General features: G+C 54.8%; 1 protein-coding gene across 5 annotated transcripts in view; it reads left to right on the forward strand.

The window, feature by feature from the left end:
• The window catches only part of AGAP3 (ArfGAP with GTPase domain, ankyrin repeat and PH domain 3), a 154,858-nt gene that overhangs the window by 126,063 nt on the left and 12,758 nt on the right, over nt 1-16,037 (forward strand). For 4 of the 5 annotated variants that reach the window (XM_050890676.1, XM_050890677.1, XM_050890674.1 and 1 more), the window contains 2 exons: nt 6,209-6,382; nt 11,011-11,172. The exons of the other annotated variant lie outside the window; for it this stretch is intronic. In XM_050890676.1, coding sequence (XP_050746633.1) covers nt 6,209-6,382; nt 11,011-11,172 — 336 coding nt within the window. The remainder of the gene's footprint in view (nt 1-6,208; nt 6,383-11,010; nt 11,173-16,037) is intronic. 5 annotated transcript variants of the gene reach the window in all.

Below are 16,037 nucleotides of genomic sequence, written 5' to 3' on the forward strand. Positions count from 1 at the left end.
TGGAATAAATGATGATCAGTTGGCAACAAGTACCTTAAAGTTTTGGTTAAATGGGTAGTGGTAACTGATGACTCTTTGGGACCTGGTTTGGCAGATAGTGAATAGCATTAATCTGCAGTGTGCTATTGGCCTACTGCAGTACAAGAGAAAATAGGGTTTGCTTCATGCCAGGGTGTCCTCACCCCATCCTGGGGTGACCTCCATCACCATCTCGTGCCATACAGCTGGCAGTCTCTGCTGCAACGTAGCGTGGCAGCAGTGTCCCTCTTCCTGTGCCAGAGCAAGGCCTGGCACTTCAGAGAAAAGACCTGTGCTGTCCTTGGCGATAAAACAAGGGGGAATTCCCAAACTGCTGTTTGGGAGCTTGTGCCTCTTTAAAATTCAGCATACCCCTGTTCCCCCCAAACGAACACGGTTTCTTCCACATTGTAAGGGCCTGGTAGCAGCCACCCGCCTGCCCCAGGAGAGCAGCGCTGAGGTGGGGATGGACAGTCGGTGGCTCCTCGCAAAAACATAACTGCAGGCCATTATCTGTCCATGCCCTTAGCTCTGCAAGGCCTCGGGGAAGTCACGGGGTGCAGATGGTCAGGGATCTATCCCTTCATGTTTCTGGGAGGCAGGAGAACATACAAGCAGTCTTAGCTGAGATGAGGTATCCAGCCAGACTCCTGCCTTCTCTAAAAACACCCGCCACCACTGCCTCAGCCTCTGCTAGTGGTGGCTTCGTAACACAGATAAAGAGCGCGTTGGGATAGTCCAGCTGAGAAATGACGGAAGCCTGAAGAACTGAGGCCAAGCTGTATCCACAGGATGAGGCCCAGTCTTCTGCTCAAGCAAAAACAATGACCCCATCCATGAGTAATTATGCTGTGCCAGAACATAGCTCCAGTGAAGGAACCGAGAGCGAAGCTTGCTCCAGACAGCAGCAACTGGTTCAGAAGTCTGCGCCTTCGGTTTTCATGGGAGCGGCAAACTTCTCAAAGTGTTTCCTCTGCTACCAGCTCACTTTGCCGTGCACAACTTCTGATAATCACGTCCAACCAAGCCATCCTGACTGCAGTAGTGTAGGTGGTGTGGAGAAGCACAGGCAGAGCAGAATTCAGCTGCCATCTGACGGTTCTCCTGTTTTAATGTTGAATAAATTCAGTAAGAGACAGCTCTTCCTTTGAGTTACCACCAGGCAGGGGTCTGAGGGTGTGAAGACATTTTTGTGTTGCAGTCTGCTGTGTGCATTGGCCAAAGGAGGGTGAGCCTTTGGGACCCTGTCCTCTTTCTCAGGTTGAAATGGCAGTATTCCCGGGTTGGCAGGATCAAACGCAGCAAAGAGATGAGCCCAGGACCATAATCACTGGTATCTGTCCTTTGTCTGTCGGTGCACAGAGCGTATCCATCTGTGTCACTGAAGCAGTCTCTCTTCCGTGTCCTGGCCAGACTGCAGACACTCAGCGCCCAGGACGCGCGCATCAAGGAGACATCTGGCTTCACCAGGAGCTTGCTCAGAAGTGGATGTCGGGTGCTGGTGGTAGGAGGTAGAGCTGATGTGCCACGGCTTGGTTTCTTCAGTGCTGGTCAGGTTATTGCATGTTCAAGGAAGAGAAGGAAGTAGTCCTTTCCTCAATGAAGTTGTCAAGAATGTAGGTATTTCTGTATTACTCCTATTAAAAAAATATGTGACTTAGCATGTCCGTACACTTTGCGTTGCTGTTACTGGCAGTCTGCAGTAGTTCAAGACTGCAGGCTGTAGGATGTGGGCAGGTGGGCTAACAGGATTAATAGGAATGGAAAGTCACCTTTGTTTTCTGTATCTGTTCCACCTTGAATTAGTTTTTTCCAAGGTGGTAGGTTGTGCATGAGGATCTAGGTGAGGTATCATACCAGCTTTGTGCAGAAAGTGCACGTTTCCCCGTTATGCAAGGCATACCTCATCTTGCACACGTGGGATCACATTCGACTTTCCAGCCTCGGTGGTGGTGTGGTTCACTGATGCTGTGAAGAGGCAATGCTTGCAGAATTTGTCCTCCTCTGGTGTTCCAGTTAAAAGCTCCAGCCTAGTGCAGACATTCTTGTCATTGGGGTGCAATCCAGATCCCATGGAAAACAGTGTGTACTTTCCCAGGATTTTCTGAATCAGGCCCATTAGTTCCAGAGTACATATCTTTGCATTTTGTACTAAATAAATTTTATTGTGGTTTTGTTAGCTCGCTTTTCAAAATCATCTCGTCCTGCATGACATCTTCATTGCCAAAATACTGGCAGTGCTTCCCACTTAATGTCACCAGGAAATTTCACCAGAACCCGTGTGTTGTTTTGCCAAATCGCTGTTGAAAATACTAAATTTGTCCAAAGGTTTGTCCAAAGATCCTCAAGCGACTCTACAAATGATCTCCTTCCCAACTGACAGTATCCCTTTTTGCTAACTCACCTTTATCCAGTTCCCTGTGCACCCGCACCTTAATGAAGAATTTCCAGTTTGCTTTGATTCAAGTGTTTTACTGAAGCGGCCAGGCTGCCACACTCCACACTCAGAAAAATGATGTTCTGGTTTTAGGTCATTTTTCATTTACTGCCATGTCATCAGTTAGGCTTTCCTTAAAAAGGCATCACAAAGCCTTGCCTGCTGATGCTGTCACACTAACATGTCTACATGAATCTCTTTTTTGGGGGGGGTGTTGAGGAAATAGTGATTGGGAGAGCTTTGCTTGAGGGACTGTAGGGAGGGTCAGGGAGAGTTCAGTTCCTGGAGGCTTTGGCTCAGAGAGGCAGTTAGTATTTTACATGTAGCCTTTTATTTACCTCTCACTTTGCTTGCCTAATTTAAAGGGAACATACCCAGCAACTGCCAGTGGTGTCACTTCCAAAGGGATGCAATTCCTGAGAGCTCTAGCCTTGTTGGGACCACCTTGCAGATCCCTGGGCCAAGCTGGAGTTGCGCAGCCGAGAGGTCCGTGAGCCAAGCGAGTGGCCGGGCTGTAAGGACGTTTCTCTGCAGCTGGGTGACTCCAGGCAGCTGGTGTAAAGTGCAGGGAGCTCCTGGAGAGACTGCAGAGGCTGACAGAAGCTGTTCCTGGAAGTCGTAGCAGTGCCGTTTCATTTCAAAATGAAATTTTCAAATTGGCACCGCTTCTTCACGACACATACTGCTGGCAAGGCAGGCGTCAGATTTGGGAGGCTTGTGCTGAGCACCCGTGCAGGGTCGGGTGGTCGCCACGGGTGTGTGTGTGGGCTCTGAGCGCGTGTCAGCGGCTTTCCCAAGCGTGTCTTCTTCTGCCCACACTTGGTGTCCTGCAGGCCCGGCACGGGTCACGCTGCAGCTGTGGACGCCTGCCCTGGCAGCGTGGTGTGCTCCCCAGGCAGCCACCAGCAGAGCTGAGCGGGGCTGAGGGCAGGCTCTCGAGGTGCCTGGGGTTGCTGCTCTGCGAGTCTGACCACAGCAGCATCTTCCTTTCCTGCTGCCTTTCCTGCTGCCAGCGCTTGTTCCTGCTGCCCAGCCTCACCCACCACGCAGTGCCACAAAACCAAGGGAGATCCATCACTGGGGGCAGGTTTGGAGGGTGCCTTGACCATGACAGAATCGCATGTCCTTGGCTCTGGTCAGGCCTGGGGCACTTGGGTGTTTGTGGCAGCCCGTGCTGCTCCTTGGAGGAGCGATGGAAGGGCACGTGCCTGCAGGCTGGGGCTCCCAGCGTGGCTGGGGTGGAGGTGCAAGGGGCAAACCTGGGCTCCCTGGGGCTCTGCAGGACTTTACCCTCTGCTGGAGGAGCTTCTCCCAGGCACTCTACACTCCTGCTGCTTTCCTCCCTCTCCTCCATGGCTGTGGCGATAGACACGTGCTGTGTGCGCAGCCTGGCCTGGAGCCGACAGGCACTGCCTGAGCTCTGGGGGCAGCTCATCCCGTCCCGTCCCATCCCGTCCCGTCCCATCCCGACGCGTCCTGTCCCAGCTCAGCAGCGTGGTCCCCAGGACCCAGCTCTTCCCAGTCCCAGGAGAGCAGCGTTGTCCCTGCTCCAGTGGCAGCAGGCTCCCTCCCACGAGGAGGCGAGAGGAGATGGATGCGGCAGTCAGGAGCGGAGCGCCAGCTAATTACCCTTCCGAGTGTGTCTTGTAAATTAAGGGCTAATTAGAGGCAAAGTCAGTGTCATGGTTTTACACGTGTTTCTGTGGCGCTGAACAAGGGGAGGGAGGGGGAGCGTGCTGCAGCCGGGCTGGAGGCAGACGAGCCGGCAGCTCTGCTGCTCCTGCCCCGTGGACAAGGGCCCTGGCACCTCGGGGCTGCAGGGCACCGCGGCCCTGTGAGCTCTGCGTCGGCACTGCCGGGGCAGGCAGGATCTGCAGGCAAGGGTTACAGATAGTCCCTACACAGTGCAGCAGAGAAAGGGGATTTTTGGTCCAGGGTGGGTACACAGAAGAGGAGGGTGGGAGGCACCCGCCGTGCTGGGGATGAATGAAAGGTGCTCGTGGACGGCAGGCATGCCTGTTGCAGGGCTGATGGCCCGCATCACCCCTCCGTTCAGCACACACCTTGGACCCGCCTTTTGTAGAGGGGGATTTGGGCTTCTTGAGCTGTTGTTTCAGGCACTCTGCAGCCTCGGGCAGCACTCAGGCACCAGTGACATTCGAATCGCATTTCTTGGGTTTTCATGGAAACAGCAGGGACAGAAATGTAACTTCATGTACAAAATCTGGGGCTCCACATGGGATTTTATGGGGCTCTGCTCTTTGTGGAGGGTGGCTGAGCAGTGGAATAGGTTGCTCAGCAAGGTTGTGCCGTCTCCCTCCTCAGAGATAATCAAAAAACATCCAGCCACAGTCCAGGGCAACTGGCTCTGGATGGCCCTGCTTGAGCAGGGGTTGGACTGGATGACCTCCAGAGATCCCTTCCATCCTCAGCCGTGCTGAGAGAGCAAAATGAGGCTGGTTTTACGCAGCGAAGACACAGTCAGTTGGGCTGTCTTGGCTGTAGCAGATCCAGCTGGGGACCTGCTCCTGCAAGTGTCCTTCTGCTCTCCAGCCTCCTTCTGTGAAAGGATCCCACTTACACACCAGTCCCGTGAAACAAGTTGCTTGGTTTCTCTTAGCCCGGCTCCTTGCGTGGCTGCGGGGTGGCTGGCTCTGGTGGGGCTGGAGCAAGCAGATGGGTCAGGCTGTGGGTGCGTGTCTCATCAGCCAGGCATGCTGCGGCCGGCGCTGCTCAATGGGCCCTGCCCTCATCCATGGCCAGAAGGGCTGGTGTGGGAGTCCCAGCTCAGCATCTGCGCCTCCGGGCGTGGAAGGAGGAAACGTAGATTCAGAGTAGGGAAGGGGACCCTTTGCTCACCCCTGAGCTCCCAGAGCACTTGCTCCAGGGTGGCTGGAGCTGAACGCCCTAAGGGAAGGCATAGGAAAGTGCTTGTAGTGGGCAGGTGTAGGGTAATCCCTCTAGGGCAGCGTCATCCTCCTTAACAGATTGCCTGCAGCCTTGAAGAGCAAGATTTTTTGCTCCCTGTCAGAACTGCTCTGTTTACTATTGTGGAAATTTTGGATATTGTTGTAATCCAGAAACACTTGACCCATTTTGAATCACTGAGTGATCTTGTCTTCTGTGATGGCCTCTAGTCCCAAAACCACTCCTTTCTTGGGGGTTCAAGCTCCTGGGCTCAGCTCCAGGGGTTTCCAGCTATTGGGAAGAGGCATTTCCACCCACAATCCCCACCTTACAGACGTCTGTTCCCCTGCTTGTCCTTTTGACATCTTCCATGTGATTTTCCATTCACTCCTAGTGCCTCCAACATGGTTGTGTTTCTTGCTAGGGACACCCAAGGAGTGAAGTTAAGGAGTGAGGATGGGCACACTGGCCATGGGGTGGGTTTGTGTTTGTCCTGTATGCCTGAGCATACAGTGAAAATTGTGAGCAGACCGTGAACTCCAGCTGCAAAATCTGGCTGGAGGGGAAAGCTGTGTGCCAGGATGCCTAGCTATGCATCCCAGGGTGCTGCGTTGAAATCCATCAAGCTGGGTGTCCCTCTGAGAAGTGTGTGCTGGGCAATGCTCTTTTCTCAGCACCTTTGGGGGTGATGCGCTGGCACCCCTTGAGAGAGGAGAGCCAGACAGAGCCTGTCCTCATGCAGGGCCACACGGAGGCATGTCGCATCGGGTACAGGACAGCTTTTCCTTCTTCCACCATGCTTCAGAGCAGCAGTTGGTCCGTGCTAAATTCATGTCTCTCTTGCAGGTGCTCCCCACTCGACCAGCAGTACCTCCCTGCACTCAGAGCGCTCCATCAGTGGCATCAACCTGGTGGGCTTCAGCTCAAAGCCAGACGGCATGCACCAGCGTTCCTACTCCGTCTCCAGCGCGGACCAGTGGAACGAGGCCGTGGCTATCCCCGGCAGCTGCCCCAACCCCTGTAAGTAGCGCTTCTGATGCCGCTCCCCTCAGCTGTAGCACGTGGGGAGGTTTATTTTGGTGATGGGGCAGTCCTGAGCTCTGCCCTGTGGCTGCGAGCCCAGAGTTTGCTCACCGGTGTCAGACGCAGCCTTTGGGGCCTTGTTGGGACTGTCCCCTTTCATGAGGGTCAGCTGGCAGTGTCCAAACCGGGGGGAGAAGCTCTCCTGCCAGGCACAGTAAAGCAGTCTCCCTCCAGCCAAGGGATGCTGCTCTGCGGCAGGACTGCTCTGACCTCTCTCCGCCGCCTGCCCCACTCTCAGCTCACCGTGCAAGGGGTAACCATTGCTTCCCCCCATCCCTGCTCCTCGTCAGTACCCCCAGCTCCCAGATTTTGGGGCAGTTGAACGAATAGGAGTAATTCCTGTCTCTGGAGCACACACTGAGCGCGGCCCGCCCCCTCCCCCCACGCTTACTCGCTCTCTGTGATGTTTCAGGACAGTTGAGTGAATTAAAATAATTCATACATTTCCCAACGTAGCCACTTTGCCGAATTGGAAAATAAATGCTTTTGTGCTGCATTCATCACTCCTTCGTTCCTGGCTCTGCCGCCGCACTAAAAAAGCAGTTAAATGCACATCAAGAGTGGAGGAGCCATTTCCATGCCTGCTCGCCCCTTGTAGTTCTCATTAGCGCGGCAGCCGCCCCCCCGCTCGGTCCCAGGGGCTTTCGCAGTTTAAAGAGAGCCTCTTTATGATCATTACCGGAGTCCGACTGTGCGGGCGCCATTTGCAGCTGAGGAGGCTCCTCATTTGTAACTGTGAAAAACTATCAATTTCAGCGCGCCTGATGCAGCGGCTCCATCATTGGCCCCATCAGCTCCCTGCTGGAAGCGAATTAATCAGACTGTTACTGCTGATGGGGCAGCGCAGGCAACGGGAGCGGAAGGGCGCAGCTCTGAGCATTAATGTGCCGGCAGCCCCCCCTCCCCTCGCCTCGGACACGGGGTGCAGCGGGGCAGCCTCCGCTCCTCCAGCGCTGGAGGAAGTGGGGTGCGAGGAGGAACCGCCACGGGCGCATCTGCTGGGATGCTGCAGGGCCGGTCCCCTGTACCGGGAGAGGGGTGCCCCCACCGCAGGCAGCACCTCGTCCTGCCCACGGGAGCCGTGCGCGCAGGCAGCAGGAGCCTCCCGTGCCGACTGCTGAGCGTGCCCCTGTGCGTGCAGCAGTGGAGTCTGCACACCCTCGTGCAGGTGAGCAGGCAGGCAGCGCTGCGGTTGGCACGCACGTTGCCTTTGCGCAGGTGAATTTTGTGGCACAGCCCTTCCGGACGGCAGCTGTCTGCCTGGATGGCCTCCTGCCCCAGGAACCTTCGTGGCAGGTCTCGTCCTCCTCCCAGGAGCCCTGCTGCAGAGCCCAGGGGCCTGGCGTGGCCACGCTGTGCGTTTTGCCTGCCCTGGCTCTGGCCTGAGAGTCACAGGAGAGCAAGCCGGCCTCTACTCCCTGTCCACGGGAGGAGCTTGCGGCCACCCGAAGCGATCTACTTCTTTCATGCAAAGTAAGCTGGAGAGTGACACAAACGGGAGCTGAGATGCTGCTGCTGCTTCTCCCCGTGACATGGAGGGGTGAGATGCCAACTCAGTGCTAATTGTGTGTCTCAAGCGCTGGTGGCTGCTTGTCCGCTCTCAGGTCCCGCTGCACTGTGCTGGATCCCGAGCCCTGTGGGTCGGTCCTGCCTTGCCCTGCCCTGTGTTAGTGGTCCACAGACACATCACTGGGCCAGCTGTGCTGAAGGGCCCGCAGCATACAAGGGGTGACCGGCCTGGCTGTCCCGGGGGCCTCCTGGAGCAGCCTCACCGTCCATCGCCCAGCTCACAGCTCGTGGCACCGTCACTGCTGCACTGGTGGGGAAAGCAGCAATTTCGTACCTGCCAGCATCTGTCTCCCATCCGCAGAACCGCTCGGGGCTGTTGAGGAAGGTCTGGGGCAGGTGGAACCCCTGGAGCAAAGCCCTGGCCCCAGGGAGGCAACGAGCAGCTCCCTGGGCTCCTGTCCCTGTTGGCTGGAGCAGCCCTGGGCTGCACGCACGCCAGGCTGGCAGCTCTTTGGGCTGCGTACCTGCACAGCCGGCAGCCGGCAGAAGAAGTGGGTTCTTGGCATCACGAGGGAGAGGGCTTTTAGGGGGGCAAGCAGTGCTTCCCGCATGGCACGGCGTGCCAAGCTGAGCAGCATGTCCGCCCCTCCGCTGCAGGGCTGAGCTAAGCTGAAGCAGGCATGCCTCGCACCCGCGCCTGAACCCCGGCGGTGCCGCTGTGTCTGTGCAGCCCAGGTCTGAGTCCTCCGCTGTGTTTCCAGCTCTAAATGGCAGGGCAGGGTGTGGAATATTTCTCTGCTCAGAGCAGACTTGCAGGTGCGTGCAGAGGGTGCAGGCTGCCTTCACGGCTCCTAGGGACAGGCTGCCTCCTCCAGTTGTGCCCTGGAGAGCACATGGAAGAGGGGTGGGATGGGCTGTACAGGTCATGCAAACATGCTCCAGCATATTTTGTGTTTGTCCTTTGTGGGAGGATCTCTGTGGCCCACCCCTGGGGACCCAGGGGCTGCCCATAAGGCCAGCTGGTTTGGAGGGAGGAACCAGGAGGTCCCACGTGTGCCTGCGGAAGGGTTCTGGTGGTGCAACGGGGCCCTGGAAGTCCTTGGGTGGGTCAGAGGAGCTCACTTCTGTCCTGCTGGGGAAAGAGGGAGAGCAAGCAATACCTGATCTTGTAGAGGGAGTGTGTTTCACGTTCTGCCCCCACCCCATTGCAGTCCCTGGAAGCCCCCAGCTCTGTGGCTTTAGCTGCCGGGCGATAAGAAGAGCAGGGACGTGGGAGATCTCTGCTCCGCGGAGCAGGAGGTGTAAGGCGCATTGGTGGGGGCTGCAGAAACGCACAAACCCTCACGCTGAGCGTGGAGGGGGGCAGGATGCCGGCGGTGCGTGGTTTGGCCCGAGGGGCATCCTGGTGAGCAGGTGGGTAGCAGAGGTAGGCTGGATGCACCACATGTAGCCTCAGACGAGAAAGTTCAGGTCCCCTGCGACATCCAGGCTGGGAGATGAAGGTGCCTCACACCTGCTCTAAGCGTAGTCCTGTTGAACAGTATCAGTAATTTATATTTATAAAACTGGAGTCTGATTTTATTAGATTTATCTCTCTTAATTGTCAAGAGTGAACTATTTCCCTGCGGATAAATAGCAGCAGAAACACCCTACTAGTGTGTGTCAAATGTAGTAGAAGCCAGAGATGGAAGAGCTCTGATGTTGCGTCCTCTCCCAGCCTTGCGAGGGGGACACCGGCTGCACGCCGGACCTCTGCGTGGGGCAGCTCCTGGCCGCTGCCTGTAGCCCTCTCCGTCCCACTGTTGGATGTTTGTCTTGCCCCTCAGAGACAGACCAAGCCCCAGAGAGCCAGCCTGACTGAACCAGGATGAAACGGGAGAGTAGAGGCTAGGCTGGAGCGGGAGAAGGGCTCGCCAAGTCACAGGCAGTCCCCACTGCTGGAGGGTGCTGCCCTTGTTAGACGCTGTGATTGCTTTCTTAATTTCAGGTGCCACGAAACACGGACATTGGAGGTTAGGACTTGATGGGAGACACTGGGTTGTTGCAAAGAGGACAGCAAGCTGCCCAGGACAGAAGTGGGCTGGGAGCGGAGCTGCCATACGTGCCCTGTGGGTGGGTGGACACTGGAGAGGCAGGAGTGTATTTCGGAGAGGGTTAACAGTGCAGCAAGGGCTCCTGCGCCTCGTTGCCTTCCCCGGAGTCTGCATTTTTATGCTGATTGGAAGCCTGCGCTGTGTGTGCTGCTGAAATTGAATGTCAGGCTTTTGATTTTGTTGCTGGTCTCTAATGAAATTTGACATTTAATGGTGAGTGCAGCGGCAGCGTGTGTGTGTGTGATCGGAGCTTGATTAGCGCGCTCTAATTGACAGTAATTAGGCAGCTCCCTGATTGTTTCTAATTCTGCTATTAATTGTAAGGAACAGTATGATTGAGGATAAATTTGGTGCGTTGCTGCTGGGGATGCAGCTTCTTCAGCTCCGTATCGGAAGCCTATTGAGACCATCATGCTTAGGTTCCTAAGTGTGGCAACCCCAGTCACCTCGTCTGGCAGAGCGGTGCCGTGGGGGACCGATGCTTCTGCAGCAGCACTGCAGATCCCGGGACCTGGATCTGCACCTGGGGGGGGCCGAGAGCACCTCCTGGGACTGTCCCTTCCCAAAATGCACGCATCGCCCTGCGAGGACACTGCTACTGAGCAGTACGCACAGGGACGTGGGCTGAGGGGTTGGCATGTCAGGCTGCCCCCAGTGATGCCGCTGCGCTTGTCCCGGCTACGTAGATGCCAGCGCTGTCTCTGTGTGATCATCCCGGATGAATCCCAGTGCAGAGTGCATCCAGCCTGACCGTGCCCAAGGAGCCTGCCAGCCCTAAGCTGGAGTGGGTGTCGGAGCTGCCCCGGGCGATGGGGCTGAGTGCGGGTGCTGTCCTGTCTCGTGGGACTGTGCATTTTGAGCCAGGGGGAGCACCGGGGCTGTCTCCAGGACACTTGGTTGTCTCTAGAAAGAGCAGACTGTCACTGTCTTGCTGTACATTACTTTCTTTATCTTTGTTCCCAGCTAACGGTACTGCCGATTCTCTCAGCTCCAGCCCGAACATTTCCAGTGCTGCCAGCCCGAAGCTGGAGCCGCCTCCATCACCACATGCGAACAGGAAGAAGCATCGCAGGAAAAAGAGCACAGGGACGACTCGGCCTGATGGCCCCAGCACGGCAGCAGAAGGTAGGAAAGGTCTTCTGCCTGGGGGTGCAGGTCTGCCAGCTCAGAGCACCGGGCACCCAGGAGTCCTGCCGGGGCTCGTCGGGGACCTGGGGCTTGGAGCGCTCCTCATCGGAGCCGGCTTGTGCTTAGGCAGAAAGGAGCAACCAGCCCCTCTTGATCTGCCCTTGATTTCTCACCTGCGGTGGAAGCAGGACTGCCGTCATGCACAGGGCTACCATCATGCCCATGACTGCACATACTGTTAGTGGTAATAATAATTACTAACTGTATTAGCAGAGCCGAGAGCACACCACATAGTTAAGGCATGCTTAACTATGCTTAAGGTGTGCAGGCACTTTCTACCACAAGAAAGAACCTATTTCTGTTGGCTTGTAAATTTGCCAGACTTTCATCATTTAAAAGACCTATGCTGGCCATCTGCCTCAAGCTGAGGGTCTTTTGGAAAAGTTTATCTACTTCAGGAAACCAGTTGAAGACGTATACATTGCTTTCCTTATGCTAAAAGTACTGATGGTTTTTCTGTTGAGAAATTTTGGTGTCTCTGCGGTTTCTGAAGAGGGACCCAAAGCTTGGCAGGGAGACTGCAAGGCATAGGGAAGTGCATTTTGCTGTGAAAAGCCATCCAGATTTGTCCAGGTAGAGATTAGCTTGGCAACCACGTTCTCCAAAGCCTGCATCTATGGTTAGCCTCTGTGGAAAAAGTGATCCTCAGTCGTTAAGATTTTACTTTATCCTAGATCATCCTGTCCCGCAGCACTCAATAAGCTTTTGTAGTAAACCAAAATAAAGATTTAATTCAGATGGCTAAGGGCAGCGGGAGAGGGGTTAAGTGTTTGAAACTAACGGCTACTGTAAAACAAATGAGAAAATTTTAGCCTGTACATTTGTTAGTCTGTACCTAACAAAGCGTGCTGCGGCTGTCCTGGCATCTCGCTCCAAATCACAGGTCAGCCTGTAGACCAGCAGCCCAGATTTCCCATGGCAGAACAACTCTTCTTAAGTTCTCTCTCTTAGAAACATTGTGGTGATGATCTGCATAGGAGTTCAGCAGTCCTGTTGTTCAGTCTTTTCTATTGTAGTTACCTTCATCTGAAAACCACTGAGTTTAGGACAGGCTTCCCCTTTGCAGCGCTTGATTCAGGCATCTTGAGCATCATTTGAGTCTATAATATAACACTGGATGTCTCATGGAAAGCAAGAAGTATTAATTGTATTTACATTTTGTTAAACAACTGGTGCGTTCTTAGCTATGGGGATATGTTGACTCTTCAGACACGTTACTGCCCTTCCCCACATCAGCGCTCAGTTTGCACTTCTCAGTCCAGTGCTTTGGCAAAAAGAGAGACATGTATTCTTTATATGTCTGAAAAGTGGGATACCAAACAGTAGAATGACTTTGCACCTGCACGTGAGACTAAGAAAGTGTGTGCTAAAGTACTGTGTCCCATCCTGTAAATAATACTCCAAGAGAGCGTGGAAATACTGGAGAGAGTTTTAAAGAAGGTCCCAAAACTGACTTGGGTCTGATGAATGTATTTGTGATGTGGACATTAAGGTATTCGGCTTACCAGAACAAAGACTGAGAAGCGAAAGACTGATGTTTTCAGTACTTACAGAGAAAGAAATCTGGTCCTGCAAGGCTGTTCGGCATAGCTGACGGGGGCGTGAGAAGGTGCAGAGGCTGGGATCTCCAATTACACAAAATTGAATACAGTTTCTTAGTGGGAAAGGTAATTAAATATGGGAACACTTTTATGAAGCAGTAGTGTGGACTAACCACTGCTCAAAGTCTTAAAATTAAATTAGTTACTTTTCCACAAGACGTGTGTGGTCCGGCCCCTGGCAGAATTCCCTGCCCTCTGCATCCGGGTGGGTAGACCAGATAATTGTCACCCTCCTCCTTGGATGCCCAGTCCATGAATCTTTGAGCCATCCCAGTTTTTCTGTCATTTCGTAAGGAGCTTTTTTCAGACACATGCTCACTCTCACTATCCTTCCCTGTTTGGCGGTATCCTTGGAAGGTGGAGTGACCGAGGCTGCACATAGTGATGATGTGGTGCCACATGATGTGTACAAGGGCATCAGAATATTTTCTGTTATTCCCTGCACTGGTCCTTGACCATGGTGGTGTGCTGGGCAGAGGTCTTGTGCTATCTGCAGTGGTATCCAGGCCCTGTCTTGGGTTGATATAGTTAATTTAGAACCCTGTCAGGTGTTGGAGTAATGTAATTTTTTCCTGCAATGTGCATTACTTTGCATTTATCAACATGGAACTTCATTTGCCAGTGAAGTGTCAGTTACCGAACTTCATTTGTCACTGCACAGACCTTGCACACAGTTGCTCCTCCCGCTGCCAGAAGCCTCCGGCACCAGAACCGGGAGCAGGAAAAATACCTCCCCAGTGATCCACAGTACTGCCGCTGCTGGGACACGTGGCAGCAGGCTGCTTAGCCCGCTCCAGTGCGGCGGTGGGAAGGGAGCAGTGAGGACACCATGTGAGGAGTTAAGAGAGCACGGCAGAGGCAGGAGGGGCACGGCAGAGCAGAGGGGGCATCTGTGATCTGCCATCACGTGAGCAATCCAACCTCTGTGTCTCCAGATTGAATCCAGTCTTTCCACATCCCTGTGTCCTTTTCAGTCGGTAAATGGGTGCAGTACCCACTGGCTCAGCGCTGTTGTCAGGCAGAGATGACAAGAGCCTGCTGCTCCCAGGCTCACACTGGGTCAGAGTGGTCCCATGCAGTGTCTTCCACATGGGGTATTCTACAGTGGGTTTTCTGGCTTTTTGGTTGGCTTTTCAAAAACTTACCTTGTATTTATTTTTTATGTAATCTACTGTATTAGAAAACTGATCCAATTGCAAAATTGGGCTTCCAAAGGCTGGGTCAGTTCTGTCATCCTCATGGGTCGCCTGCATCAGCACCTCCTGGGGAGGCCAGGCTGTGCATTCTGCGGGTGTAGGGGGGCTGCGGGCAGCACCCGTGCCAGCAGCGCCATGCTCCGTGTCCACGGGAGCCGGCCACTGCTGCTGTGCGGAGGCAGCACGCACTTAAAAGTTCGCGGCTTGGTCCTGCTGTAGTGAGTCCAATGTTTCAGTAGCAAACAGCTGTATACCCTGTTTTGAGGAGAGGGGGACGTCTCTGTCTGGAAAGGGTCCTTGCACGTCCCTGTGCTCAGTACAAATTGCAGAGCTGAATCGCGCGCTCCTTTTCAGGCAGACGATCCCCTGCCTGCCGTATGTCCGATTGGCACTGGGTCTCCCTGCCTGTGGTACCTTCCTTGGGTGACTCGTTTTGCCTCTCTCCTGCTCCTAGGACTGCTCCTGAGAGCTGACGGAGCTCAGGGTGCCACGGCAGCTCATCACCAGGACCAGGCAGCCCAGGGCAGATGCAGAGGAGTGACTCTGGGACTGAGGCTTGGGTTGTCTGCTTTCTAGACACTCAGGGCGAGCACTAGGCTGGAGTCACAGCCAGGTCACTGTCCTGCGTGGCAGCCTGCATTAGGAGTGGAAACTGGCAGCAAGCAAATAAGAGATAATGAGCCTCTCTGTGAGGTCCCATCCTGATGTCTTAATGGTCAGCGATCGGTTCCAGCTGTGAACTTGGGGCTGAGCATTACCCCACATCATGGGCATGACTGATGACTTAGGTCATGGACTGGTGTCCATAAGTATGTCTGATTCTTCCTTGTATCTTGTTTAGCTGCTTTTGAACAGTTACAGCAGTTTTTTCACAGCAGGATAGTCTGAGCTTTTTGCTTTCGCATAGTCAACATGGTGAAAGTGTAAAAATCACTGTGCAGAGAGCAGGCTGCTGTGCTCTGTGTTAGAGCTGCCATCCCTTGTGGTGCTCATCCCGTTGTGGAGGGTACACCGCCTTGGGAGGAGCGTGGGGGACAGCCCAGCGAGCGGCTGTGCTGTCCATGAGCTCACATCAGCGTGGCCATGCCGGTGTGGGGAGCACCGCTACTGGGACCCCCCAAAGCTTTCTGCTAGGAGATCTCAGCAGCTGCATTGGGCCAGGCACAGTGTCAGGCTCAGCCCTCCATCGCAGCATCTCTCCCAGGCACGAGCAGCAGCAGCGGAACGTGGAGGAGCAGGCGGCTTGGGCTGCGGCCAGGCTACCTTCGGATGCACCCAGCCCAACGCCCGCGTGTGCAGGGCACGAGCGTCTCAGGTTAGCATCCTGGGAAAGTTGGTGAGGTCTGGGGATAAATTGCCATCAGTTTATCTCATTTAGGAGGTAATCAGAGCCAGGGACGTGCGGAGCAATTGAATCTTAGTTGTTCTGAAGTATCATAAATCAAACGAGCTGTTGCTTTTTTACATGGTCGCATGTTAAAGAGAGCGCAGTGTCAGGTTGCTAGGGAGCATCAGCAAACTATGGCAAGCGTGGTATTGGGCTGCCGGGGATGTCACCAAACGGGAGAGTGCGGCTCAGGCTGTCAGGGAGCACCCACAGGCTGGCAAACGTGGTGTCAGGCTGTCAGGGGATGTCGAAGCCCTGGGAAGAGCTCATCACCACGGTGGGATTGCAGCATGAGCCTGCAGGGACCATCAGGAAAGTCTGCCCAGCAAAGCACTGCGGCCAGGAGTGCCCCGTCCTGCCCCAGACAAGCCCAGAGCCCCCGCTGCAGCCGCCCCTCCTCCGTGCCTGGGAGCTCTGCCTTCTGTTTCGGGCAGCCGGGAGGGCCCCGGGCAGCCACCAGGCATGTCTGATGGCAGGAGCACCTTCGCGACGCTCCCTACGACAGCATCCCCATGGCTGCCAGAGCTCCGGGGATAATGAACTTCTCATGTGCTTAAAGAGTGATGCAGGGTGCATGGCGAGAAGCTGACAGCCCCTTAATGTGCTTCTCAGTGGCGG

This window comes from Gymnogyps californianus, chromosome 2 (assembly GCF_018139145.2).
Source record: "Gymnogyps californianus isolate 813 chromosome 2, ASM1813914v2, whole genome shotgun sequence".
Classification (NCBI taxonomy): Eukaryota; Metazoa; Chordata; class Aves; order Accipitriformes; family Cathartidae; genus Gymnogyps; species Gymnogyps californianus.